General features: G+C 61.2%; 1 protein-coding gene across 3 annotated transcripts; it reads left to right on the top strand.

Annotated features, from left to right (window-relative positions):
• The first annotated feature begins 669 nt into the window (after positions 1-669).
• On the top strand, positions 670-19,623 carry GGCX (gamma-glutamyl carboxylase). 3 transcript variants are annotated; one of them, XM_090125731.1, is made up of 15 exons: positions 833-872; positions 3,359-3,565; positions 5,430-5,588; positions 8,033-8,198; positions 9,222-9,300; positions 9,372-9,478; positions 11,032-11,195; positions 12,452-12,711; positions 13,840-13,971; positions 14,048-14,199; positions 16,009-16,178; positions 18,062-18,192; positions 18,272-18,419; positions 18,489-18,684; positions 19,419-19,623. In XM_090125731.1, the coding sequence occupies exons 1-15, from the start codon at positions 848-850 to the stop codon at positions 19,558-19,560; spliced, it is 2,238 nt and encodes a 745-aa protein (XP_089981857.1). In that variant the 5' UTR covers positions 833-847; the 3' UTR covers positions 19,561-19,623. The 3 variants fall into 3 exon arrangements, with proteins under 3 accessions (XP_089981858.1, XP_089981857.1, XP_089981856.1); XM_090125732.1 differs by lacking the exon at positions 8,033-8,198 and having other exon boundaries at positions 670-872; XM_090125730.1 differs by lacking the exon at positions 833-872 and having other exon boundaries at positions 1,227-3,565.
• The last annotated feature ends 424 nt before the right edge of the window (positions 19,624-20,047 follow it).

The raw sequence follows: 20,047 nt of genomic DNA, 5'->3' as shown, positions 1-20,047 counted from the left end.
TATGAGGACACTGTGGGGGACACAGGGATGTGGGGACATCATGGGGACATCGTGGGGATAAGGGACACAGGGACATGGGGACGTTGTGGGGACATTGTGGGGACATGGGGACATAGGGATATGGGGACATCGTGGAGATATGGGGTCACAGGGACATCAGGACATCATGGGGACATGATGGGGACAAGGGACACAGGGACGTGGGGACGTTGTGGGGACACCATGGGGACATGGGGACACAAGGATATGGGGACATCGTGGAGATATGGGGTCACAGGGACATCGGGACATCATGGGGACGTTGTGGAGATGTTGTGGGGACACCATGGGGACATCATAGGGACAAAGGGACAAAGGGATGACATGGGGACACACTGTAGGGCTGCTATGGGGCCGTTATGGGGCGGCTATGGGGCACTGTGGGGATGTGATGGGGATGTGGGGATATGGGGACGGCCCATGGTGCCCCATAGCCGCCCCATAACCGCCCCACAGCTGCCCCATAACTGCCTCATAACCACCCCATAGCTGCCCTATAGCTGCCCCATAACCACCCCATAGCTGCCCTATAACAGCCCCATAACCACCCCATAGCTGCCCTATAGCTGCCCCATAACCGCCCCATAGCTGCCCTATAACAGCCCCATAGCTGCCCCATAACCGCCCCACACTGGGGGAGGGGCCGCTATGGTGTGTGTGGGCGGAGGTCAGAGGTCAGGGCGGGGTCAGAGGTCAGGGCCGGGTCAGAGGTCAGGGGGCGGCTCCCAGCCCTGCGCTGCCATTGGTTCCCAGCGGGCGGCGCGCGGTCACGTGGCGGGGCGGAGCGGCGGGGCGGAGCGGCGGGGCGATGGCGGCGGCGGAGGCGGCAGCGGGTGGGGATGGGGCGGGATGGGCGGCTGTGGGGGCTGCAGGGCCGTTATGGGGGCTGTAGGGCCGCTATAGGGCCGCTGTGGAGCCGCTGTGGGAGTTGTAGGGCTGCGATAGGGCTGCTGTGGGGCCGCAGGGCCGCTATAGGGCTGCTATGGGGGCTGTAGGGCCACTATAGGGCCACTATAGGGCCGTTATGGGTGCTGTGGGGCAGCTGTGGGGGTTGTAGGGCCGCTATGGGGCTGTTATGGGTGCTATGGGGTTGCTGTGGGGCTGTAGGGCTGTTGTGGGTGCTATAGGGCTGCTATAGGGGCTGTGGAGCCGCTGTGGCTGCTATGGGGCCACGGTAGGGCTGCTATGGGTGCTATGGGGTTGCTGTGGGGCTGTAGGGCCGCTATAGGGCCGTTATGGATGCTGTGGGGCTGCTGTGGGGCTGTAGGGCCGCTATGGGGCTTCTGTGGGGGCTGTAGGGCTGTTATGGGTGCTATGGGGCAGCTGTGGGGGCTGTAGGGCCGCTTTAGGGGCTGTAGGGCCACTATAGGGCCACTATAGGGCCATTATGGGTGCTGTGGGGCAGCTGTGGGGGTTGTAGGGCCACTATGGGGCTGTTATGGGTGCTATGGGGCTGCTGTGGGTGCTATGGGGCTGCTATGGGGTTGCTATGGAGCTGTAGGGCTGTTGTGGGTGCTATAGGGCTGCTATAGGGGCTGTGGAGCCACTGTGGCTGCTATGGGGCCACTGTAGGGCTGCTATGGGGCCGTGATGGGGGCCGTAGGGCTGTTATGGGTGCTATGGGGTTGCTGTGGGGCTGTAGGGCCGCTATAGGGCCGTTATGGATGCTGTGGGGCTGCTGTGGGGCTGTAGGGCCGTTATGGGGCTTCTGTGGGGGCTGTAGGGCTGTTATGGGTGCTATGGGGCAGCTGTGGGGGCTGTAGGGCCGCTCTAGGGCTGCTATGGGTGCTATGGGGCTGTTATGGGTGCTATGGGGCTGTTATGGGTGCTATGGGGCTGTTATGGGTGCTATGGGGCTGCTGTAGGGCTGCTATGGGGTTGCTATGGAGCTGTAGGGCTGTTGTGGGTGCTATAGGGCTGCTATAGGGGCTGTGGAGCCGCTGTGGCTGCTATGGGGCCACTGTAGGGCTGCTATGGGGCCGTGATGGGGGATGTATGGCTGTTATGGGTGCTATGGGGTTGCTGTGGGGCTGTAGGGCCACTATAGGGCTGTTATGGGCGCTTTGGGGCTGCTATAGGGCTGCTATGGGGCTGTAAGGCCACTGTGGGGCTTTTGTATGGGCTGTAGGGCTGCTATGGGTGCTGTAGGGCTTCTATGGGACCATAGGGCCACTGTGGGAACGCTGTGGGGCTGCTATGGGGCTGTGCGGCTCCTGTGGAGGCTGTAGGGCCGCTATGGGGCTGCTGTGGGGGCTGTAGGGTTGTTATGGGGGCTATGGGGGCAGTAGGGCCTCTATGGGGCTGCTGTGGGACTCAGGGGTCACAATGGGTCTGTGGGGCTGCTATGGGATTGTGGGACCTCTGTGGGGCTGCTAGGGGGGTTGTGTGGCTGCTGTGGGGCAGTGAGGCCACTGTTGGGGCTATAGGGCCTCTGTGGGGCTGTGGGACCACTGTGGGGCTATGATGCTGCTATGAGGGCATAGGAACATGGTAGGGCTGCTATGGGGTCTGTGAGACCACTCTGGGGCTGCTATGGGATTGTGGGGCTGTTGCGGGGCTGTTATGGGGCAATGAGGCCACTATTGGGGCTATAGGGCTTCTATGGGGCTACGATGCCACTGTGGGAGCTATGGGGGCTGCTATGGGGTTCTGGGGCTGCTATGAGGGCATGGGAACGTGGTAGGGCTGCTGTGGGGGCTGTGAGATCTCAGTGGGGCTGCTATGGGATTGTGGGGCTGTTACAGGGCAACGAGGCCACTTACTGGGGCTATAGGGCAGCTATGGGGCTGTGGGATCTCTATGGGGCCGTTGTGGGGTTGTTATGGGGCACTGAGGCCACTTACTGGGGCTATAGGGCAGCTGTGGGGCTGTGGGATCTCTATGGGGCCGTTGTGGGGTTGTTATGGGGCATTGAGGCCACTGCTGGGGCTATAGGGCAGCTATGGGACCTCTATGGGGCCGTTGTGGGGTTTTTATGGGGCATTGAGGCCACTGCTGGGGCTGTAGGGCAGCTGTGGGGCTGTGGGACCTCTATGGGGCCGTTGTGGGGCTGTTATGGGGCATTGAGGCCACTGCTGGGGCTATAGGGCAGCTGTGGGGCTGTGGGACCTCTATGGGGCCGTTGTGGGGTTGTTATGGGGCATTGAGGCCACTACTGGGGCTATAGGGCAGCTGTGGGGCTGTGGGACCTCTATGGGGCCGTTGTGGGGTTGTTATGGGGCATTGAGGCCACTACTGGGGCTATAGGGCAGCTGTGGGATCTCTATGGGGCCGTTGTGGGGCTGTGGGGCATTGAGCCCTCTCACCATCTGCCCCGCAGCCGCCACGCGGCGCCGCAGGCCGGGCCGTGCCGACCCCACACCCCACAGCCCCCCAGCACCGCCCCACAGCCCCCCCAGCCCCCCGGGGCCGTGCCGCCGCCTGCTGGGCTTCGAGCTGCACGAGGTGACGCGATGGCAGCGCCTGGTGAGGCTGCTGCACCGACCCACCGACCCCGCCGCGCTCGGGGCCTTCCGTGCTGCCTTCGGTGAGCGGTGGTGGCGGTGGTGACTTTGGTGGTGGCGTGGTGATGATTGGTGACAGTGATGGTGGTGGTGGGTGGTGACGATGGTGGTGGTGGTGGTGGTGGTGATGTTGGTGATGGTTGGTGACAGTGGTGGTGGAGACATTGGTGGTGATGGTGGTGGTGATGTTGGTGATGGTTGGTGACAATGATGGTGGTGGTGGTGGTGACGGTGGTGGTGGTGACATTGGTGATGGTGGTGGTGGTTGGTGACAATGGTGGTGGTGACGGTGATGGTGGTGACATTGGTGGTGATGGTGGTGGTGGTGGTTGGTGTCAATGGTGGTTGTGGGGGTGATGGTGATGGTGGTGACGGTGGTGGTGGTGATGATGGCATTGATGGTGATGGTGGTGGTGGTAGAGGTGACGGTAGTGGTGATGGCATTGATGGTGGTGGCGGTGACGGTGGTAGAGGTGATGGTGACGGTGGTAGAGATGATGGCATTGATGGCGGTGATGGTGATGGGGTGACATTGATGGTGATGGCGGTGGTGCTGGTAGAGGTGATGGTGGTGTTGGTGATGGTAGTGGTGGTGTTGGTGATGGTAGTGACAGTGGTGGCGGTGGTGGTGACATTGGTGGTGACAGCAGTTGTGATGGCAGCGCTGGTGATGATGGCGGTGGTGGTGGTGGTGACATTGATGGTGACGGTTGTGATGGCGGTGCTGGTGACAGTGGTGGTGATGGTCTTGGCGATGGTTGGTGACAATGATGGTGGAGGCAGTGGTGACGGCGGTGGTGGTGATGGTGACAATGACAGTGGTGGCATTGATGGGGTGGGGGGGGGGTGGTGGAGGTGACAGCAGTGGTGGTGATGGTGGTGGTGACATTGGTGGTGGTGGCGGTGACAGCACTGGTGATGATGGTGGTGCTGGTGTTGGTGATGGTGTTGGCAGTGGTGGTGATGGTGGTGGTGATTAACAATGGTGGGGCTGCTGATGGTGATGGTGGTGATTGACGGTGGTTCTGGTGGTGGTGGTGATTGATGATGGTGGTGGTGGTGCTGGTGACGGTGGTGATTAACGGTGGTTCTGGTGGTGATGGTGGTGATTGACAGTGGTTCTGGTGGTGGTGGTGATTGACAATGGTGGTGGTGGTGGTTCAGGTGATGATTGAAAGTGGTGGTGGTGGTGGTTCTGGTGGTGGCAGTGGTGGTGGTGATTGACAATGGTGGTTCTGGTGGTGGTGGTTCTGGTGGTGGTGGTGATGGTGATGATTGACGATGGTGGTGTTGGTGATTAACGGTGGTTCTGGTGGTGGTGGTGGTGATTGATGATGGTGTTGGTGGTGGTTCTGGTGATGGTGGTGGTGGTGATGTTGGTGGTGGTGATGGTGGTGATTGGTGATGGTGGTGTTGACGGTGGTTCTGGTGGTGATGATTGACGATGGTGGTGATGGTGCTGGTGACGGTGGTGATTAACGGTGGTTCTGGTGGTGGTGGTGATGGTGGTGATTGAAAGTGGTGGTGGTGGTGGTTCTGGTGGTGGCAGTGGTGGTGGTGATTGACAATGGTGTTGGTTCTGGTGATGATTGACGATGGTGATGATTGACGATGGTGATGATTGACGATGGTGGTGTTGGTGATTAACGGTGGTTCTGGTGGTGGTGATTGATGATGGTGTTGGTGGTGTTTCTGGTGATGTTGGTGGTGGTGATGGTGATGATTGACGATGGTGATGGTGGTGATGATTGACGATGGTGGTGATGGTGATGATTGACGATGGTGGTGATGGTGCTGGTGACGGTGGTGATTAACGGTGGTTCTGGTGGTGATGATTGATGCTGGTGGTGCTGGTGCTGAGCTCTGACCCCTCCCCGCCGCACGCAGGGCTGCTGATGGTGCTGGATGTGCCGCAGGAGCGCGGCATGGCCCGGCTGGATCACCGCTACCTGGACGGGCTGCAGGTCTGCCGCTTCCCCCTGCTGCCCCTGCTGCAGCCGCTGCCCCTCGACTGGATGTACCTCCTGTATGCCGTCATGGCGCTCGGTACGTGGGGTCGGGGTGCTATGGGGGGAGGGTAAGGTCCTGGGGGGGGTATGGGGTCATGGGGGTGGATATAGGGTGGGTATGGGGTCATGGGGTGGGTATGGGGGGAGAATACAGTCCTGGGGGTGGGTATGGGGTCATTAGGATGGGTACGGGGTCATGGGGATGGATATGGTGTAAGAATAAGGTCTTGGGGATGCATACGGGGTCATGGGGTGGGTATGGGGTGAGAATAAGATCCTGGGGGTGGATATGGGGTCATGGGGATGGGTGCAGGGTCATGGGGTGGTATGGGGGGAGAATAAAGTCCTGGGAGTGGATATGGGGTCATTAGATGGGTACGGGGTCATGGGGATGGATATAGGGTGGGTATGGGGTCATGGGGTGGGTATGGGTGGAGAATAAAGTCCTGGGGGTGGATACAGGGTCATGGGGGTGGGTATGGGGTCATAGGGTGGGTATGGGGTGAGAAGAAGGTCCTGGGGATGGATATGGGGTCATTAGATGGGTATGGGGTCATGGGGATGGATATAGGGTGGGTATGGGGTCATAGGGTGGGTATGGGGTGAGAAGAATGTCCTGGGGATGCATACGGGGTCATAGGGTGGGTATGGGGTGAGAATAAAGTCCTGGGGGTGGGTATGGGGTCATTGGGATGGGTGCAGGGTCATGGGGATGGATATAGGGTGGGTATGGGGTCATGGGGTGGGTATGGGGGGAGAATAAAGTCCTGGGAGTGGATATGGGGTCATTAGATGGGTATGGGGTCATGGGGATGGATATAGGGTGGGTATGGGGTCATGGGGTGGGAATGGGGTGAGAATAAAGGCCTGGGGATGGATATGGGGTCATGGGGTGGGTATGGGGGGAGAATAAAGTCCTGGGAGTGGGTATGGGGTCATTAGATGGGTACGGGGTCATGGGGATGGATATAGGGTGGGTATGGGGTCATGGGGTGGGTGTGGGGTGAGAATAAAGGCCTGGGGATGGATACAGGGTCATGGGGATGCATACGGGGTCATAGGGTGGGTATGGGGTGAGAATAAGATCCTGGGGGTGGGTATGGGGTCATTAGATGGGTATGGGGTCATGGGGATGGATATAGGGTGGGTATGGGGTCATGGGGTGGGTATGGGGTGAGAATAAAGGCCTGGGGATGGATATGGGGTCATGGGGTGGGTATGGGGGGAGAATAAAGTCCTGGGAGTGGATATGGGGTCATTGGGATGGGTGTGGGGTCATGGGGTGGGTATGGGGTTATGGGGTGGGAATGGGGTGAGAATAAAGTCCTGGGGGTGGATATGGGGTCATTGGAATGGATACAGGCTGGGTATGGATATGAGGGTAAGATGGAGTCATGGGGATGGATATGGGGTAAGAATAAGGTCATGGGGGTGGGTATGGAGTCATGGGAGTGGGTATGGGGTGAGAATAAAGTCCTGGTAGTGGGTATGGGGTCATGGGGATGGATATAGGGTGGATATGGGGTCATGGGGTGGGTATGGGGTGAGAATAAGGTCCTCAGGGTGGATATGGGGTCATTGCAATGGGTATGGGGTCATGGGGATGGATGTGGGATAAGAATAAGGTCCTGGGGATGCATACGGGGTCATGGGGGTGGGTATGGGGTGAGAATAAAGTCCTGGGGGTGGGTATGAGGTCAGTGGCATGGATATAGGGTGGGTATAGGGTCATGGGGATGGGTACGGGGTCATGGGGATGGATAAAGGGTTGCGTATGGGGTCATGAGGGTAGTATGGGGTCATGGGAGTAGGTATGGGGTGAGAATAAGGCCATGGGGGTGGGTATGGGGTCCTTGGGATGGGTATGGGGTCCTGGTGGTGGCTATGGAGTCATGTGGTTGGGTATAGGATCATCAGGATGGGTATGGGTCATAAGATGGAGCCGTGGGGAAAAGGGTCATGGGGTGGGTATGGGGTCTTTGGTATGGGGTCAGGGGGATGGGTATGGGGACATTGGGTTGGGTAGTGGGTCATTGGGATGGCTATGGGATCATTGGGATGTGTATGGGGACATTGGGTTGGGTAGTGGGTTATTGGGATGGCTATGGGGTCATGGGGATGGGGATGGGATCGTGCTGCTGGGTACCTGGCGACATGGGGATGAGGGTGTGGGAGTGGGGATGGGGTCATGGCGTCGTTGGGAAGGGTATGGGGTGACTATAGGGTCATGGAGGTGGGAAAGGGTCGTTGGGATGGATAGTGGGTGGTTGGGATGGGTATGGGGTCATGGCGATGGGTATGGGGTCATGGTTGGTACGGGGTGATCATGGGGTCAGGGAGGCGGGCGTGGGGGTGAGGATGGAGCCAATGGGATGGTATGGGGCCCTGGGGCTATATGGGGTCGTGGGATGGGTACGGGGCCACGGGGATGCGTGCGGGGCGTGGGGATTTGGGGTGACGCGGGGTGCGGGTGCCCCGCAGGCGCGCTGGGGGTGATGCTGGGCTGCTGCTACCGGCTGAGCGCCGTGGCCTTCCTGGCGCCATATTGGTACGTGCTGCTGCTGGACAAGGCCAGCTGGAACAACCACTCCTACCTGTACGGCCTGCTGGCCTTCCAGCTGGCGCTGCTGGGCGCCGACCGATACGGGTACGGGGCAGGGGGGTGCGGGGTTATGGGGTCGTGGGGTAGGGGGACGTCGGTGGGGATGTTGTGACGGTACGGGGACACGGGGATGTGGGGACGTCACTGGGGATATCACTGGGGACATCGTGGGGTCAGGGGGGTATGGGGTGTCACTGGGGACACAGGGATGTGGGGATACAGGGAAGTGGAGATAAAGGGATATGGGGACATCGGGACATGGGGTCATGGGGATATGGGGACGTGGGGACACGGGAACATGGACATATGGGGATGTGAGGATCCAGGACATCATGGGGGCAGGGGGATGTGAGGATATGGGGACACCAGGACATGGAGATGTGGGGACACGGGGATATGGGGACATCTTGGGGACATGGGGACACAGGGGCATGGAGATATGGGGACACCAGGACATGGGGTCATGGGGACGTGGGGACACAGGAACATGGGGATATGGGGATGTGGGGATATGGAGACACCAGGACATGGAGATGTGGGGACACGGGGATATGGGGACATCTTGGGGACGTGGGGGACACAGGGGCATGGAGATATGGGGACACCAGGACATGGGGACATCGGGATATGAGGATAAGGGACATGGGGACACAGGAATATAGGGATGTGGAGACGTGGGGACACGGGAACATGGACATGTGGGGATGTGAGGATCCAGGACATCGTGGGGGCATGGGGATGTGGGGACATCTTGGGGACATGGGGGCACGGGGTCATGGGGATATGGGGACACCAGGACATGGGGCCATGGAGATATGGGGACACCAGGACATGGGGTGGGGGTGATGGGAGGAGGGAGAAGGGATGGGGAGGTGCAGGTGGGGAATGGGGCAATGGAGCAGATTGGCGTGGGGTGTCCCATGGGATCGGGGTCCCCACGGGGTGACACAACCTTGATGTCCCCACGCTTCCCAATGGGTCCCCATGTCTCGCTGTCCCCAAGGGGTGGCCGTGCCACCACCCCACAGCGCTCACACCCCCTCGGTGCCACCCCCTGTGTCCCCACAGCTCCATCGACGGCCTCTTCCGCCCGCAGAAGCGCAACGCCCACGTCCCCCTCTGGAACTACACCCTGCTGCGTGCCCAGGTGGGTGCCACCCCACTGCGTCCCCCCCCCCCGCCATCCCCACCGGGGGACGTCACCGTGTGTCCCCACAGATCTTCATCGTCTACTTCATCGCGGGGCTGAAGAAGTTGGATGCTGACTGGGTGGGTGGGTACTCCATGGGGTCACTGGCACGGCACTGGCTCTTCTCCCCATTTCGGTGAGTGGGGTGGGATGGGCCGGGTTGGGATCAGTTGGGTCGGGTCGGGTTGAGTTGGGCGGGGTTTGGTTGGGTCAAGTTGGGCTGTGTTGGGTGGGTGAGTTGGGCTGGGGGGGGTGGGGTGGTTGGCATGGATTGAGTTGGCTTGGATGAAGTTGAGTCAAGTTGGGATGGGTTGAGTTGATTGGGCGAGGTTGGGTTGGGCTGGGTTGGTTGCGTTGAGGTGGGTTGAGTTGGGCTGGGTTGGTTGGGTTGGTTGGTTTTTAGTTGAATTTGAGTTGCGTTGAGCTGGTTTGGGTTGGGTTGAGTTGAGTTGGGTTTGATAGGGTTGGGCTGGGTTGCATTGAGTTGGGTTGAGTTGGGCTGGATTGAGTTGGATTTGGGTTGGGTTGAATTTGGGCCGAGTTGAGTTGGGCTTGGTTGGATTGGGCTGGGTTGGTTGGGTTGGTTGGATTTGAGTTGGGTTGGGTTGAGTTGGTTCAAGTTGAGCTGGGCTTGATTGAATTGAGCTGGGTTGGTTGGATTTGAGTTGGGTCGGGTTGAGTTGGTTTGGGTTGAGCTGGGTTGGTTGGATTTGGGTTGGGTTGAGTTGGTCGGGTTGAGTTGGGCTTGATTGGATTGGGCTGGGTTGGTTGGGTTGGATTGGTTGGTTTTGGGTTGGGTTAGGTTTGGTTGAGTTGGGTTGAGTTGGGATGAATCAAGTTGAGTTGGGCTTGATTGGATTGAGCTGGGTTGGTTGGATCAAGTTGGATTTGGGCTGGTTGGATTTGGGTTGGGTTGAATTTGGGCTGAGTTGAGTTGGGCTTGATTGGATTGGGCTGGGTTTGTTGGATTGGGTTGGTTGGGTTGAGTTGGGTTGGGTCAAGTTGAGTTGGGCTTGATTGAATTGAGCTGGGTTGGTCAGGTTGAGTTGGGTTTGATAGGGTTGGGCTGGGTTGGATCGAGTTCGGTTGAGTTGGGTTGGTTGGATTGGGGTCGAGTTGAGTTGGGTCGAGTTGAGTTGGGCTTGATTGGATTGGGCTGGGTTGGTTGGGTTGAGTTGGGTCAGGTTGGGTTGGTTGGGTTGAGTTGGGTTGGGTCAAGTTGAGTTGGGCTTGATTGAATTGAGCTGGGTTGGTTGGATTTGAGTTGGGTCGGGTTGAGTTGGTTTGGGTTGAGTTGGGTTGGTTGGATTTGAGTTGGGTTGAGTTGGTTCAGGTTGCGTTGGGCTTGATTAGATTGGGCTGGGTTGGTTGGGTTGAGTTGGGTCAGGTTGGGTTGGTTGGGTTGAGTTGGGTTGGGTCAGGTTGAGTTGGGCTGGGTTGGTTGGATTGGGTTGGTTGGTGTTGGGTTGGATTTGGTTGAGTTGGGTCAGGTTGGGTTGAGTTGGGTTGGGTCAAGTTGAGTTGGGCTTGATTGGATTGAGCTGGGTTGGTTGGATTTGAGTTGGGTCGGGTTGAGTTGGGTTGGTTTGGGTTGAGTTGGGTTGAGTTGGTTTGGGTTGAGTTGGGTTGAATCGAGGCGGGGTGGGTTGGGGACGCCCCGCTGACGGCGGCGGTGCCGCGGTGCCGCAGGCTGGTGCTGTCGGAGGAGCTGACGAGCCGGCTGGTGGTGCACGGCGGGGGGCTGGCGCTGGATCTCTCCGCCGGGTTCCTCCTCTTCTTCGACGCCACACGGCCCCTCGGCCTCGTCCTCGTCACCTACTTCCACTGCATGAACTCCCAGCTCTTCAGCATCGGTGACGCAGCGGAGGGATGGGGGCGCCGGGGGGTCCCTGCGTGGTCACCTGCACTGGGGGTCTTTAACACTGTCCCCATGTCCCTGTGTCCCCCTGTCCCCATAGACGTTCCCCTCCCATGCAGGGGGTACTGGGGGGTCTGCAACTTTGTCCCCTTGTCCCTGTGCCCCCGTGTCCCCAGGGATGTCCTCCTACTGGGGGCACTGTGGGGTCCCTAATGTCCCTGTGTCCCCATAGATGTCTCCCTACGCCATGCAGGGGGCACTGAGTGGTCCCTAACTTTGTCCCTGTGTCCCCATCGATGTCCCCCTACCTCACACAGGACTCTGGGGGATCCCTAATGTCCCTGTGTCCCCATGTCCCTATAGATGTCCCCCTGTCCCAAGCAGGAGGTACTTGGGGGTCCCTAACTTGGTCCCTGTGCCCCACATCCCCATAGATGTCCCCCTACACCACACTGGGGACGTGTGGGGGTCCCTAACTTTGTTCCCATGTCCCCACATCCCAAGGATGTCCCCCCTACCCCATGCAGGGCGCACTGGGGGGGTCCCTAACTTTGTCCCTGTCCCTCCATATCCCCACAGATGTTCCCCTACCCCACAGAGGGGACTCTGGAAGATCCCTAATATTCCTGTGTCCCATGTCCCCATAGACGTCCCCCTACACCACGATGGGGACATGTGGGGGTCCCTAACGTTGTCCCCAAGTCCCCACATCCCAAGGATGTCCCCTTACCCAATGCAGGGGCGCTGGGGGATCCCTAATGTCCCTGTGTCCCCATGTCCCTATAGATTTCCCCCTGCCCCAAGCAGGAGGTACTTGGGGGTCCCTAACTTTGTCCCTGTGCCCCACGTCCCCACAGACGTCCCCCTACACCATGCTGGGGACATGTGGGGGTCCCTGACTTTGTCCCCAAGTCCCCACATCCCAAGGATGTCCCCTTACCCAATGCAGGGGGCGCTGGGGGGGTCCCTAATTTGTCCCTGTGTCCCCATCGATGTCCCCCTACCCCACACAGGGGCACTGGGGGGTCCCTAATGTCCCTGTACCCCGTGTCCCTACAGATGCCCCCTATCCCAAGCAGGGGGCGCTGGGGGGGTCCCTAATTTATCCCTGTGTCCCCATCGATGTCCCCCTACCCCATGCAGGGGCACTGGGGGGTCCTTAATGTCCCCATATCCCCGTGTCCCCATAGATGCCCCCTATCCCAAGCAGGGGGCGCTGGGGGGGTCGCTAACGTTGTCCCCACCCCGCAGGGATGTTCTCCTACACCATGCTGGCCAGCAGCGGGCTGTTCTGTGACCCGTCGTGGCCACGCAGGCTGTTCTCCCGCTGCCCCCGCTGGATGCAGGGGGTGCTGCCCACCACGGCCCCCCCCCAGCACAGCCCTGACTGTCACTACGGGGGGCGGGGGGCTGCGCGGCGCCCGGCGCTCCGGCAGCAGCTGGCAGCTGCCTTCACTTTGCTCTACGTGCTGGAGCAGCTCTTCCTGCCCTATTCCCACTTCATCACGCAGGTGGGGGCTTGGGGGGGGGTGGGGGGGGGATGGGGGGCTTTGGGGGGGGGTGGGGATGGGGGAGGGATGTTGTGTGGGGATGCTGGGGGGCACAGGGGGGTGTGGGGACACTGGTGGGGGGCATTCAGTGGGGTATAGGGGCATTGGTGGGGGGGACATGGGGGTATAGGGGCATTGGTGGGGGGGCATTCAGGGGGTGGGGGGCACAAGGGGGTTTGGGGACACTGGTGGGGGCATTCAGTGGGGTGGGGGCGTTGGTGGGGGGGGACGTGGGGGTATAGGGACACCGGTGGGGGGCATTCAGTGGGGTGGGGGCGTTGGTGGGGGGGACATGGGGGTATGGGGACACCGGTGAGTCACATTCAGGGGGTGGGGGGCACAGGGGGGTTTGGGGACACAGGTGGGGGGCATTCAGTGGGGTGGGGGCAGTGGTGGGGGGGACGTGGGGGTGTGGGGACACTGGTGGGGGGCATTCAGTGGGGTGGGGGACATGTGGGCACTGGTGGGGGGCACATGTGGTTACATTGGCAGTGCTGGGGGTCATATGGGGACATGGGGACGTTGGTGGGGGGCACTTAGGGGTGTGGGGACATCAGTGGGGGGCACACAGGAGTATGGGGACAGTGCTGGGAGCAAACGGGGACGTGGGGGGGCACACAGAGACACCGCTGGGGGGCACATAGGGACGTGGGGACGTTAATGGGGGACACAGAGGGATGTGGGGACACCTGGGGGCAAATGGGGACATCGGTGGGGGGCACTGAGGGGTCTGGGGGCATTGGTGGGGGGCAGTTTGGTTACAGGGGCAGCGCTGGGGGGCAAATGAGGACGTGAGGACGCTGCTGGGGGGCACGTGGGGGTGTGAGGACGTCAGTGGGGGGCACAGGGACGGTGCTGGGGGGGCACAAAGGGACGTGGGGACGCTGGTGGGGGGTCACATAGGGACAGTGCTGGGGGGGGGGGGCACAGAGTCTGCTGTGGGTGCACACAGGGACGTCGGTGGGGGGCACACGGGGATGTGGGGGCACTGGTGGGGTTGCAGATGATGCCATCCCGTGCCATCCCATGCCATCCCATGCCATCCTGTGCCATCCCATGCCATTTGTGTCCCCCCCCTGCCCCCCCCAGGGCTACAACAGCTGGACCAACGGGCTGTACGGCTACTCGTGGGACATGATGGTGCACTCCCGCTTCCATCAGCACGTGAAGATCACGTACAGGGACGGGCTGACGGGGGAGGTGGGCTACCTGAAACCAGGGGTGAGTGAGGGCGGCCCTATGGGGGGCTGGGGGGGGAGGGGGGGGCTCTACCTTCTGATAGAGGGGGGGTCTGTAGGTGTTCACGCAGACCCGGCGCTGGAAGGACCACGCCGACATGCTGAAGCAATACTCCATGTGCCTGAGCCAAATCCTGCCCCAGTACAACGTGTCCCAGCCCCAGATCTACTTTGACATCTGGGTGTCCATCAACGACCGCTTCCAGCAGAGGTGGGGGCACGGGGGGGGGCTGGGGGGGTTGAACCAGGTGCTGGTGGGGGGCAGTTTGGTTACAGGGGCAGCGCTGGGGGGCAAATGAGGACGTGGGGACGCTGCTGGGGGGCACGTGGGGGTGTGAGGACGTCAGTGGGGGGCACAGGGACGGTGCTGGGGGGCACAAAGGGATGTGGGGGCACTGGTGGGGGGTCACATAGGGACATGGGGGGGTGTGGGGGGGTGGGGGAACGTGGGGGGATGTTGGGGTTCCAGTGGGGCACTGACCCTGTTGGTTGGGACACGTATGGGGACGTTGGTGCTTCCAGTAGAGGTGGGGACACGAATGGGGACATTGTGGGGTCCTGCGGGGCACTGGCCCCATCAATAGGGACATGTATGGGGACGCTGAGGGGGCCAGTGGGGCGCTGACCCCATTGGTGGGGACATAAAGAGGGACATGGGTGACAGTAGAGGTGGGGACATGTATGGGGACATTGTGGGGTTCCTGTGGGGCACTGACCCCATCAATAGGGACACAAATGGGGACATTGTGGGGGTCCTGTGGGGCACTGACCCCATCAATAGGGACACGAATGGGAACACTGTGGGGGTCCTGTCTGACCCCATCAATAGGGACACACATGGGGACGCTGAGGGGGCCAGTGGGGTGCTGACCCCATTGGTGGGGACATAAAGAGGGACATGGGTGCTTCCAGTAGAGGTGGGGACACGTATGGGGACAGTGAGGGGGTCCAGTAGGGGCACTGACCCCATAACTGCATCCAGTGAGGTGGGGACACATAAAGGGACATTGTGAGGGTCCTGTGGGGCACTGACCCCATTGGTGGGGACACATATAGGGACACTGGGGGGCCAGCAGGGCGCTGACCCCATCACTGCATGCAGTAGAGGTGGGGACACATATGGGGACACTGAGACAGGGGGACACTGGTGGGATCCTGTGGGGTGAGGACACATATGGGGACACTGGGGGGTCCTGTGGGGCACTGACCCCATCGGTAGGGATATGGGGGGGGGGCATCCTGTGGGGCATTGACCCCATCACTGTGATCCAATGGAGGTGGGGGCACATATGGGGACATCGGGGGGGTCGTGTGGGGCACTGAACCCATCAATAGGGACACATGGGGATGTTGGGGGGCACTGAGCCCATCAATGGGGACACATGGGGACATTGGGGGATCTTGTGGGGCACTGAGCCCATCAAAAGGGACACATGGGGACATTGGGGGGTCCTCAGGGGCACTGAGCCCATCAACAGGGACACATAGGGACATTGGTGGGATCCTGTGGGGTGAGGACACATATGGGGACATCGGGGGGGTCCTGTGGGGCACTGACCCCATCAATAGGGACACAGGGGGACATTGGGGGATCCTGCAGGGTGAGGACACATATGGGGACACTGGGGGGTCCTGTGGGGCACTGAGCCCATCAATAGGGACACATGGGGACACTGGGGGGCACTGAGCCCATCAATAGGGACACATGGGGACACTGGGGGGCACTGAGCCCATCAATAGGGACACATGGGGACACTGAGGGGTCCTGTGGGGCACTGACCCCATCACCGCTTCCACCAGATGTGAGGATGCACATTGGGACACCTGTGGGGACACACATAGGGACAGCGAGGGGGCCGGGCGGGTTGCTGACCCCATCGCTGCATCCAGTAGAGGTGGGGACATGGGGACGTCACTGGGGACGCTTATGGGGACATTGGGGGTCCTTGTGGGGTGGGGACACATATGGGGACGCTGGGAGGGTTCTCTGGGGCGCCCGGCCCCACCGCTGACCCCGCAGGTTGGTGGACCCACGGGTGGATCTGGTGAGGGCAGAGTGGTCCCCATGGCACCCCACGCCGTGGGTGCTGCCGCTGCTGCTGGAGCTGTCGCCCTGGAGGGAGAAGCTGCAGGAGCTGGAGAGCGGCCTGGACGGACACACGGACGTCGTCTTCATCGCCGACTTCCCCGGTAGGAGAGCAGAGGGCTCCTCTCCGGCCCCGGTGATTTTAAGTCCAAACAGGAGATGATGGGTGGGTTGGAATGGGGGCGGGGGGGGGGAGGAGTTGGATGGGATTGGGGTGGGGTTGGGATTTGGGTTGGAAGAATTGGGGGAGGAGATGGGATGGGGTTGGACTGGGTGGTTGGATGGGATCGGGATGGGGTTGAGTGGGGTTGGATGGGGTTGGGTTGGGGTGGAGTTGGGATGGTTGGATAATTGGGTGGGGTAGGAAGAGATGTTTTGGGTGGTTGGGATTGGGTTGGGGCAGTTGGATGGGGTTGGGATGGGGTTGAGTGGAGTTGGATGGGGTTGGGTTAGGTTTGGGTAGAGTTGGATTGAATAGGATGGTTGGATGGGATTAGGAGGGGGTTGGGTGGGATTGGGATGGAGTTGGATTGGATGGGTGGATGGGGGGGGTTGGGCAGCGTTGGGTTGGGGTTGGATTGGACAGGATTGGGACAGAGTTGGGTTGGATGGGTGGTAGGGATGTTTGGATGGGGTTGGGTTGGGTAGAATTGGAGTGGATGGCTGGATGGGATTGGGGTGGTAGGGTAGGACGGGATTAGGATGGATTGGATGGGATTGGGATGGAGCTGGGATGGTCGGATGGTGTCGGGTTGGGTGGGGGTTGGATTGGGATAGGACTGGGATGGGTGGTTGGGATTGGGATGGGGTTGAGATGGGGTTGAGTGGAGTTGGATTGGCTGGGATTGGGATGGAGTTAGGATGGTTGGGTGGTGTAAGGTTGGACAGGGCTGGGATGGGGTGGAGGTGGTTGGATTGGGCTGCTGGATGGGATCGGGGTGGGGTTGAGTTGGGGTGGATGGATGGAGGGTGGGGGTGGGTTGGGGTTGGACTGGACGGGACTGGGATGGGTGGTTGGGATGGGGTTGAGTGGAGTTGGATTGGATGGGATTAGGAGGAGGTTGGGTGGGATTGGGATGGGTTGGATGGCTGGATGGGGGGGTTGTGGTTGTGGTTGAGTAGGGATGGGGTTGGATTGGACAGGACTGGGATAGATGGGTAGGATGGGACTGGGATGGGTGGTTGGGTGACTGGATGGGATTGGGATGGGGTTGAGTGGAATTGGATTGGATGGGGTTGGCTTGGGTAGAACTGGATTGAATGGTTGGATGGGATTGGGGTGGTAGGGTAGGATGGGATGGAGTTGGGATGGTTGGATGGTGTTGGGTTGGATGGGTTGGGGAGGGATGGGGCAGGGTTGGGTTGGGGTTGGGTTGGATGGGACTGGGATGGGTGGTTGGGATTGGGACGGGGTTGAGTGGAGTTGGATGGGATTAGGAGGAGGCTGGGTGGGATTGGGATGGGTTGGATGGGGTGGTTGTGACTGTGGTTGGGTAGGGATGGGGTTGAATTGGACAGGATTGGGATAGATGGGATGGGAGTGGGATGGGTGGGTGGGGTGACTGGATGGGATTGGGATGGGGTTGGGTAGAACTGGATTGAATGGTTGGATGCGATTAGGATGGATTGGATGGGATTGGGATGGAGCTGGGATGGTCGGGAGGTGTCAGGTTGGATGGGTTGGGGAGGGATGGGGCAGGGTTGGGTTGGGGTTGGGTTGGACAGGACTGGGATGGGCGGGTGGGGTGAGTGGATGGGATTGGGATGGGTAGAATGGGATTGAATGGTTGGATGGGATTAGGGTGGTAGGGTAGGAGGGGGTTAGGAGGGACAGGATGGGATTGGGATGGTCGGGTGGTGCCAGGTTGGACGGGTTGGGTTTGATAGAGTTGGGTCGGATGGCGCTGGGACGGGCGCTGGATGGGGGGTGGGGGTGGAACGGGGGGGGGGCTCCCCCAGCCCAGCTGAGCCCACAGCCCCAACGCAGGTTTGCACCTGGAGAACTTCGTCAGCGAGGACCTGGGGAACACCAGCGTGCGCGTGCTGCAGGGCCAGGTGCTGCTGGAGCTGGTGGAGCAGCAGCAGAACCACAGCCTGCAGCAGGGGGACAGCATGCAGGTGGGCAGCAGGGGGGGCGCAGGGTGGGGGTCGACGACGCGCCGCACGGCCGGGCGCTGAGCAGCTCAACCCCACGCAGCTGCCGGCGGGGCAGTACCACAAAGTGCACACGGTGTCAGCACGGCCCTCGTGCTTCATGTACACCTACGTCAACACCACGGCCGTGGCCTTGGAGCGCAACCTGAGCAGGCTGCAGGAGCTGCGCGACCGCCTGCGCAACGGCACGGGTGGGTGAGCGGGGAGGGGGGGGCACAGGGACACACGCAGACCTGAACGCGGCTCCGCCCCACAACCAGAGACGGAGCCGCTGCCCCCCGAGCTGCGACCCATCATCGGGGAGCCGCCGCCCCCCGGCACGGAGCTGGACCCCCTGGTGGCTGCGTTCCTGCGGCGGCAGCGGCGCATGGAGGAGGCCGGGCAGCGGCGCAACGCCAGCGCGGCTCAGCGCCTGCAGCGCTTCCTCACCAGGAAATTCCACCTCTTCCGGCGCAGGTGGGACCCCCACCCACCTCACATCCAGCCCCCCCACCTCATATCCAGCCCCCCAAACTCACATCCAGCCCCACATCCAGCCCCCAGCCCCCCATCCAGCCCCCAGCCCCACATCCAGCCCCCAACCTCACATCCAGCCCCCAGCCCCGCATCCAGCCCCCACCTCACATCCAGCCCCCAACCTCACATCCAGCCCCCAACCTCACATGCAGCCCCCAACCTCACATGCAGCCCCCCAGCCTCACATCCAGCCCCCAGCCCCACATCCAGCCCCCCCACCTCACATCCAGCCCCCCTCCTCACATCCAGCCTCACATCCATCCCCCCAGCCCCACATCCATCCCCCACCCTCACATCCATCCCCCCAACCTCACATCCAGCCCCCAACCTCCCATCCAGCCCCCAGCCCCACATCCAGCCCCCCAGCCCCACATCCATCCCCATCCCCCCAGCCTCACGTCCAGCCCCCAGCCCCACATCCAGGCCCCCGCCCCACAACCAGCCCCACATCCAGCCCTCCGCCTCCCATCCAGCCCCCAGCCTCACATCCAGCCCCCCAACCTCACGTCCAGCCCCCCCCAACCTCACATGCAGCCCCCCCCAACCTCACATGCAGCCCCACATCCAGCCCCCCACCCTCACATCCAAGCCCCCCAGCCTCATGTCCAGCCCCCAGCCCCACATCCCCCCCCCCGACCCCACTTGGCACCTCCTCACCCCCCTTTAACCCTCAGCCTGCTGATGACCTGCATTGCGCTGCGCAACCTGGCGCTGGGGCGGCCCCCCCCCGAGCAGCTGGCACAGGAGGTGGCTTTTGCCAATGGGGGGCAGGGAGAGGGGGAGGAAAAATGGGGGACGCGACCCCCCGAGCTCTGAACCCCCCCCCCCCCCATCTGAATCGTTTTTACACAATAAAGCTTTTCTATTCCCAAGGCAGAACCTCGCCGTGAGTTTATTGGGGTGGGGGCGGTGAAACCGAGTGGAAAACGGTCCAGAAAAAAACCAAAATGTGTTAAAAAAGGGGAGAAAAAAAAAAAAGGGGGGGGGGGGGGAAGGGTGAAAGCCACCCCCTCCCCCCAGCACCCCCCCACCCCTAAAAGGCACTTCTGGGGCCGACCCCGGGGGGGGCAGGTAAACAAGCCGGCTTCTCTGTACCACACCGACCAAAGCGCCCCACAGCCGGGACCCCAGCGCCGCCCAGGGGGGCACGGAGCCCCCCAACGTCCTCCCATGGATGGGGGGTGGGTGGGGGGGGGTGCAGGGGGGGGGCTTTCAGGGGAAGGGATCAACCAGGAGCTGCCGTCTGAGCGCGGGGGCTTCTCTGTATCACACCCCGCACCTCAGCACACAATAAATACGCCAC

The sequence above is a fragment of the Phasianus colchicus genome, chromosome 27, assembly GCF_987193195.1.
Source record: "Phasianus colchicus chromosome 27, bPhaCol1.hap1.1, whole genome shotgun sequence".
Classification (NCBI taxonomy): Eukaryota; Metazoa; Chordata; class Aves; order Galliformes; family Phasianidae; genus Phasianus; species Phasianus colchicus.
This window is presented reverse-complemented; position numbering and strand designations above follow the sequence as displayed.